Below are 8,950 nucleotides of genomic sequence, written 5' to 3' on the forward strand. Positions count from 1 at the left end.
TCCTGGGGTTTTCACACACAACAGTCTCTAGAGTTTACACAGAATGGTGCAGAAAACAAAAAACACTGAGTGAGTGAGCGACAGTTCTGTGGGTGGAAACAAACGCCTTGTTGATAAGAGAGGGTCAGAGGGAAACGGACAGATTGGATTGGGTTTTTTTTGCCAGGAAGGATATAGTAACTCATATAATCACTCTTTACAACCGTGGTGAGCAGAAAAGCATCTCAGCATGCAACAGCAGAAGAACACATTGGGTTCCACTCCTGCAGCCAAGAACAGGGATCTTAGAATCAACAGCACGTTCCTATTAAAGTGTTAATGATGTGTTGTTCTTTATTACTTTATTAATAAGTAAAAAATGTTTGTGTTGGAGAATTGCTGTAGTGTAAGAGGAATAAAACAGTTCAGAACATGCTGTTTGAGGAAACTAATCAATCAACTTCTGGGTGGTAACAGGAAGTGTATTTCATCATACTACACCGGAGTGTGTTTTTTCCGTACATATTACCCACATAAGTCCAAATAAAAATGTACACAGCTCATCTCTTAAGCACATTTAATGGCTCATTAGCTCACCGCTCGTTTCGTACAATACACCACTCAGCGTCAGGTGCCATTCGCTAATGTGCTGGAAATGAGCCATGAGCCTCGACAGACGTGCACCGCTGTTCAGCGCAGGGAGCCATTTTACCTGGATGGCAGAAATGACAGGTCTGGTGTAGCACTTTAAGGCAGCAGTTTAAAAAAAAAAAAAAAAAAACTAAAATAACACGACAAGAGTGGACAAATTGTTGGTTCCGCAATTACCGACACCCTGTCATACACCGGCGGAGTGTGAGCGCGGACAAAAGAGCGCAAGGCAGGAAAAACACACAGAGGGTCTGACAGTGACCTCCAGTCCTTTACGGTCCATCAAGTGGTGGGTCAGTGTCACGAGAAAATTGCTTTAAGTGTAGAGAGCTTCTGAGGAACGCAGACGGTATGTGAAAGGAGCTCCGCACCCTGTTATCATTCACTCTGACACACAGCAGGGGGAAAAAGAGAGCAAGGTGCTTTGAAGGTGCACACTGTGTAACTGAAGCCGAACAAAATCACGCCACAGTGACAGAAAATGTTTAATAACAAGCGCATAAAAGCAAATGGATTAAAAAAGAACTAATTAAGACAGACAATCAATCAATCTCGTCACACTGGATATTTACGCCACAGAATCAAGGGTCTGCTGGGGATCTGATGACATCATCATAAGAAAGATTCGCTTGGACAATTCTGGACCAATCCTGCGCGTCGTTGACGTCACTCCTTCTCCACGGCGAATCAGCACGTCTGAGAGCAGCGCGGCTTTTTCTCGGTCCGATTTGCACCGTGTGTACGCCTGCGAATCAGAAACATGCGATGATTATTAAAAAACAAAACAAAACCTGGTCTTTAATGTTAACATTTTAATATCCATAACAGCAATCATCAGAGTTACAGCGTTACAGTGACACAGTCTGATCTTTACTGCATCAACACTAGAAAGTGAATCTTTGTTTAATAAAGCAACAGTAACGTTTAAAGCTAGACGGCCTTTCAATTTCATAAAATCGGTGAAATTTAGTTCCCTCTGAAATGTGGTGATTGTGATATCTGTTTATTTCTGTAAAATCTCACAAAATATCAGGCCATTCTGTGGCTGGGAAGTTATTTAATTTGAGGGGATTAAAGCAAATGCGGTTAGGTTAATATGGGACGGCCTTGGGCTGAGGTGCCCTTGAGCGCAGCACCGAACCCCCAACTGCTCCCCGGGCGCTGTTAGCATGGCTGCCCACTGCTCTGGGGTGTGTGTGTGTGTGTTCACTGCTTCAGATAGGTTAAATGCAGAGAGGAAATTTCACAAGTGTGTGATGAATAAAGAACAACTTCTTAAATAATGTGCATGAAATCGCTCACTTGGCGCAGTCAAGCAGACAGAGGAAGTCCGTGTGCGCATGCGCAGGTTTACCTTCTTCTTCTTCTTTTGGGTTTTACGGCAGCTGGCATCCACAGTGTTGCATTACTGCCATCTACAGGTTTCCCTTTGAGCGTGCACTGACAGTTCCATCATTCTGTCGCTAAACGAACAGCTGATCACACCGAGGTGCTCGCTGAGCGCCCATATTTATTAGTTTGGCCCTGCGTTTCCCTTCCTTTGTATATAACATAACGTCTTTTCTTCTCTCTTTCCGTTACTGTAGTCGCTCTTTCACGTTTCATTCGCACACTCACGTCCTCCATTTTTCTCTCCTGTTTCAAATTTGTATCCCACAGTGCCTTGCGTGAACGGGGAAAGCCCACCACGTGATGCATGACGTAGTATCTTGAATTGGGTCATGGGGAAGCAGGAAAAAACTGAGAATTTAGGGACACGTGAAGATAAATTCATTAATTGTTCTATTAGGAAAAAAACTAATAAAATTGGAAGTCTGTGATTTGAATTCAGTAGCTTTCAACAAAAGGTGTCGGGCAAATTATTTTTATGACCTACACTTGAAAAATCTTAAAGGCAGTACAGCTTTAATGTTTTTGATTGAGATATTTAAGTTATTCAGGCATGAAAACGGGTCGGGGGTGAAAAAGGTGAGAAGGGTGCGCGAGTGGTGACGTGGCCTCTGGTGTTGTTTTATTTTGTTTGGGGGGGGGTCCTCCCCCAGAATAAATATTATAGCCTCCTTACTAAGTATACTGTATTGACATTTGCACAAGGACATACCGTACAAATACATGTAGTTATAGTGAAATTATGCCCTGGAAAAAAATGCCAATAATAGAACGAAGAAAGTGGAGAACACACAAGGAATAGTGATCATTTTTTCCTTTTATTTGCCTGGACCACCAGTGTCTCCATGGCCCGCTTTCGCCGAGTTGCCACATGTTTCAGCCTCGCCCGCTTCTCTCCTTCAGCAGTCGGTTTCTTGGCCTGCTGAGCACTGCAAGTTGCTTGAGAGCCATACTTGCTCTGCTGCTGCTGCTTTTCCTCCTTGTTCACCCTCTGCTGGTGTTTGTATGCGGCTGCTGCAGAGTTAATGTTCTTGCACAATGTTCTGTCCACTTCCCCAAACTTCACGTCCTCCCTTCTAAAGAGCTGCATAGCTGTCTTCCCCCTGGACATCAGCGTGTACTTGACCGTCTGTATTGCATTAAATGTTTCCACATTCATGTTGCCACTCCTTTGATCAATTACATCATTCATCAGACTAAATGAGGACTCGACTCTAGGTCCATGAAAGATGGAGAGGCAACACTTAACCAGTGCACCCAGGGAGGGGCACTTGTCTGGTTTGTCGAAGACATGACCCCACCACTCCACGATGCTCTCTCCTTCCTTGAAGCTGGGGATGGTCAGGTCAACACTGAACCGCACAAGTTCCCTCTGGAGATCCTGGTCTGCTGGCAAGAGGTGCCCCAGCATACCACTCAGCCTGCCGAGATATGGAAGTACCTGCAGCTTTCGGTTCTTTTTAAATCAAGGCTGAATACTTTCTTCTTTGCTGCTGTCTTTTATTAAATCAAATTTGAGACTTTTAATTTGATTTCTTTCAGCACGGACAGCACTACAAAATGGCGTCTCCACTATACAGTGCCCTATATAGTGAGTAGCGAGCAATTTCGGACACAGGGATTGCCAAAAGACGCACGCACCCTCTTTCGAATGCTGACGTAATCAAGCCGGAGTTTTGTTTGTTTTGATGGCAAATCAGGAAAGTTTGAAAAAAGTAGGAAATTCAGTCCGATGACTCAGTCCAGCTTCCGGCGGTCTGGTCTACACTCTGACTGATGTGTGCACGCGCTGGCCAGCAGGAGAAGAGGTGTGAAATGATGCTGCTTGCCCTTCGCAGCGAGATGTACTCGTCGCTATGGCGTCAATATCAAAGCAGGAGGAGGCGCAAACCGGCACGAGCTGTCTATGGGTGCGAAGCGACCTCCTTGCCCTTTGGGTCAATATCAAACCCCCCCCCAATTTTTTTTTCTCATTGGATCTACACGATTCACGTAGGTCACCCATTTTGGTTTCAAAACGGCGAATTTCGCCGAAAGGTGAGGGATTTTCATGCATGGTTATTCCACGAAATCGAGTCGTATATGAGCTGATGGGTGACGAGGCGCGTAGCACCGAGTTGTCTATAATCCATGTACGATGAGATTGAGTGGAATAACTGTTTTATTCTCTCCACACTCACTGGATTTTGAGAAACAGGGCATTTTTATTTTATTTGATAAATAAAAACTTTATACAAAACGTCCAACAAAATCATTTCCGCTTAGAATGTAAACAAACCGGTGAAATGACAGGAGCAATTTGTGAAAAATGTGAGAATAATAATTCTTGGAAAAAAAAAAAAAAGATGTGCTTACCATCAAATACTTTCATTACCTCCGCCAAGGAGGTTATGTTTTCGGTAGTGTTGGTTTGTTTGTTGGTTTGTCTGTTAGCAACATGATGGAAAAAGTAATGAACAGATTGCTCCGAATTTTTTTCCAGAGGTGTGACTGGGCACACATAACAGTCCATTAAATTTTGGCGGTGATCCGGATCACCTTCTGGATCCCGGAATTTTTTGAAAGGATTCATTTTTTCCCCATTGAAATGAATGGGTGCGCGACACAAAAAACAGATTTTTCCTTCTGTGGCCAAACCGTAAGGTGTAAAGTCATGAAACGTGGTGCACTGATAGAGGAGTGGACCCTGATTGATTTCATCAAGTTTCATGCTGGTACGTCTCACGCTCTAGCGCCACCAACTGATCAGTCTTATATGCGTTCATGCACGTAACTTTTGATCCGTATGTCTGATTTTCATAAGTCTGGTGCCATTGGAATCGTCGGAGCTAGACGATTCCAACGCACCCTATGACGTCATTCTCCGCCTAATTAGATTTTCCGCCATTTTGAATTTGTGACCCTGGCCGCATGTTTTGTCCGATCATCACGAAACTTGGCACACATGATCTCCAGTCCATGTCTAATGAATGATATTCGTTTCACTCTCATACGTCAAAGCATTCGACTGTGGCAGCCAATCAAAATCGATGGTGAAGCCACCAAACAGGAAGTGAGCTCATATCACGGAAATGCTTAGACGTATCAAGACCATATTTAGTGGCATGACTTTGGACACCATCCAAACTACCCTCATCAAATATGGTGTCATTTGGCCACTAGGGGGCATCACAATTAGCAAAAACATATTTTGGCTCATATCTCAGAAACGCTTTGACGTATCAAGACCATATTTGTTGAGATGACTTTCAGCACCAGTTCATGTACCCTCATCAAATTTGGTATCATTTGGCCACTAGGGGGCGCCACAATGAGCAAAAACGTGTTTTGGGTCATATCTCTTTACGGATTTAGAATTACATCTACATTTTCATGTTAGTGATGCTCTGGGATGTCCCTGTAAAGAACCTTGCCAGCCTGTCATCTCCGTATGAGAATCTGCTTTGTGTCTTGGCCACACTTTCGCATGTTGACACAAAACTTGTCATGTGGGCATGCGGTCACCTCTCTTGCCGGGTCGCCATGGCGGCACACCTGAGCAAGCACACTTTTGCATTTTCTCCAGAAATGCATTCTAGTTATTATTATTACCTCCGCCAAGGAGGTTATGTTTTCGGTAGTGTTAGTTAGTTAGTTTGTTTGTTTGTTAGCAACATGACGGAAAAAGTAATGAACGGATTGCTCTGAAAATTTTCCAGAGGTGTGACTGGGCACAAGTAACAATCCATTAAATTTTGGCGGTGATCCAGATCACCTTCTGGATCTCGGATTTTTTTAAAGGATTCTTGGCGGAGGTCTGCGCTCTCTGAGTGCTTTTCTAGTTCCATATGTTGTTGCTTTTTTTGTGGTTTTGTTTTCGAGTAGAGAGTTTTTATTTCGTTCTCGGTTGGTTCAGCAACACGCTCCACCATTTTGTTTTTCTCTACTCACAGTATATGGGCTGATATTCTAGTAGTAGAGTGGCCAATAAGAACACACGATTGCTCATATCCAGTGAATGTGGAGAGAATAATTATTTTGATCCTTTTTTCCCCTCATTCATTTATGTCATGTGTATGTAATGATTTTACTCTTTGTACATGATTTGGATTTATTTAAGCCACTCAAACACACACTGTACTTGGGATTCACTACATCAGATAGATTTACATGATGAATATAAAAACTTCAGCATTTTAAAGTTGAAATCTAAACATTTCTCAATCTCCTGATCGAGAGGCGGACACACTAACCAGTAGGCCAGCTCGTGGTGGTGCGATGCAATTTAGATTCAACATCATTATTGTGCCGTTCTATTGGCTCTCGGCTTTACTTAATATGATGGACTGCAGTGGTGCTTGAAAGTTTGTGAACCCTTTAGAATTTTCTATATTTCTGCATAAATATGACCTAAAACATCATCAGATTTTCACACAGTCCTGCACACCAGCTTCGAGGAATTTTAGCCCATTCCTCTGTACAGAACAGCTTCAACTCTGGGATGTTGGTGGGTTTCCTCACATGAACTGCTCGCTTCAGGTCCTTCCACAACATTTCCATTGGATTAAGGTCAGGACTTTGACTTGGCCATTCCAAAACATTAACTTTATTCTTCTTTAACCATTCTTTGGTAGAACGACTTGTGTGCTTCGGGTCGTTGTCTTGCTGCATGACCCACCTTCTCTTGAGATTCAGTTCATGGACAGATGTCCTGACATTTTCCTTCAGAATTCGCTGGTATAATGCAGAATTCATTGTTCCCTCAATGATGGCAAGCCGTCCTGGCCCAGATGCAGCAAAACAGGCCCAAACCATGATACTACCACCACCATGTTTCACAGATGGGATAAGGTTCTTATGCTGGAATGCAGTGTTTTCCTTTCTCCAAATATAATGCTTCTCATTTAAACCAAAAAGTTCTATTTTGGTCTCATCCGTCCACAAAGCATTTTTCCAATAGCCTTCTGGCTTGTCCACGTGATCTTTAGCAAACTGCAGACGAGCAGCAATGTTCTTTTTGGAGAGCAGTGGCTTTCTCCTTGCAACCCTGCCATGCACACCATTGTTGTTCAGTGTTCTCCTGATGGTGGACTCATGAACATTAGCCAATGTGAGAGAGGCCTTCAGTTGCTTAGAAGTTACCCTGGGGTCCTTTGTGACCTCGACGACTATTACACGCCTTGCTCTTGGAGTGATCTTTGTTGGTCGACCACTCCTGGGGAGGGTAACAATGGTCTTGAATTTCCTCCATTTGTACACAATCTGTCTGACTGTGGATTGGTGGAGTCCAAACTCTTTAGAGATGGCTTTGTAACCTTTTCCAGCCTGATGAGCATCAACAATGCTTTTGCTGAGGTCCTCAGAAATCTCCTTTGTTCGTGCCATGATACACTTCCACAAACATGTGTTGTGAAGATCAGACTTTGATAGATCCCTGTTCTTTAAATAAAACAGGGTGCCCACTCACACCTGATTGTCATCCCATTGATTGAAAACACCTGACTCTAATTTCACCTTCAAATTAACTGCTAATCCTAGAGGCTCACATACTTTTGCCACTCACAGATATGTAATATTGGATCATTTTCCTCAATAAATAAATGACCAAGTATAATATTTTTGTCTCATTTGTTTAACTGGGTTCTCTTTATCTACTTTTAGGACTTGTGTGAAAATCTGATGATGTTTTAGGTCATATTTATGCAGAAATATAGAAAATTGTAAAGGGTTCACAAACTTTCAAGCACCACTGTATTTTATGTTATACACTTGTATCCTCTGCTGAAAACAGCTGAAGTGAGATCAGAAGAGCGAATCCAGCTGTGTTCACTGATTATTTTTTAATGTGGTAATTTTTTTAAGAACTAAAAGCGGTAGGCGGTATTCACCCGTCAAATTCGGGAGACTCCTGTGTGAAGTGGTAGAGTTGGCAAGTATGCCTTATGTCAGCCTTATGGCATGTGATGCTATGAGGTCAACTTGATGTCAAATGGAGAGACTTTATACAAGCTGTGTACTGGACATCCATTAGAAGTCTTTATAAAACATTTAGAAAGCTTTACAGTATGTCAGTTACCATTAAGGGGTTATAAAGGTCATATGTAGAGCTACAAACACTGCTATTTCGTAATATATATTAAAAAAAGATCATGTTACATATCTGTCCTTTACATATCTACAGATAGTTTGTCATTAGTGATAATGTTCATACAGTTCTGTGTAAAAGTCTTAGTCACATGTAAAGAAATGCTGTCGATCAAAAACGGCTTAAAAATAATGAAAATGTTACAACATTGAAAAATACTATAAACAGTAATCAGTGAGCCGTAATAAATGAAACAGAGTCAGTATTTGGTGTGAGACGACCCTTTGCTTTAAAATAAATCCGTCTCAGGTCCAGTGAGGTCAGTTTTATGTGGAAATGATCTGTAGGTTTTCCTGAGCATCTTACAGAACCAGCCACAGTTCTTCTGGACACTTTGACTGTCACACTCACTTCTTCATTTTACACCAAAACCCAGCAGCCTTCATTATGCTTTCTTTTTTCATCTGAAAAGCGCTCTCTTATGGAAAAGGGTGCCTAAGACTTTTGCACAGTACTGTATGTGTTATGAAGTGTTTGTTAACCTGAAAGAGAAGCTGGGGAGACGGGTAGGTGCTGAGGACGGCCGTAGCCATGTCCACACTGACGCGGTTCAGCTGCTGGATCTGCCTCTTCCACACCTGCAGGAGTCCTTTCCCTGTTCGCTCCACTTTCTGACCACCTGCCCACTCGCTCTCGAGACAAAAACTAAAACATGTCTTCTCTCTCTCCCGCCTTAAACACACACACACACAGAAAGAGAGCAGTGACCCAGTCTGACCTCTCAGCTCCATCAGGCCATCCATAACTCTGAGCATCACTAAGAGAACAGAGAAAGAGAGAGATAGACATCTGCCGCCCACTCACTTG

The 8,950-nt window shown here is 42.7% G+C and overlaps 1 protein-coding gene across 1 annotated transcript in view; it reads right to left on the bottom strand.

Moving 5' to 3' along the window:
* Positions 1-1,096: 1,096 nt before the first annotated feature.
* Positions 1,097-8,950, bottom strand: part of eme1 (essential meiotic structure-specific endonuclease 1) — a 43,763-nt gene continuing 35,909 nt past the window's right edge. Inside the window, exons 7-9 of the mRNA XM_060940342.1 lie at positions 8,948-8,950; positions 8,626-8,815; positions 1,097-1,375 (exon numbers count right to left, since the gene is read on the bottom strand). The exon at positions 8,948-8,950 is cut by the window's right edge and continues 113 nt beyond it. Of these exons, the coding sequence (XP_060796325.1) occupies positions 1,199-1,375; positions 8,626-8,815; positions 8,948-8,950 (370 nt within the window). The 3' untranslated portion in view covers positions 1,097-1,198. The remainder of the gene's footprint in view (positions 1,376-8,625; positions 8,816-8,947) is intronic.

The sequence above is a fragment of the Neoarius graeffei genome, chromosome 14, assembly GCF_027579695.1.
Source record: "Neoarius graeffei isolate fNeoGra1 chromosome 14, fNeoGra1.pri, whole genome shotgun sequence".
Taxonomy (NCBI): Eukaryota; Metazoa; Chordata; class Actinopteri; order Siluriformes; family Ariidae; genus Neoarius; species Neoarius graeffei.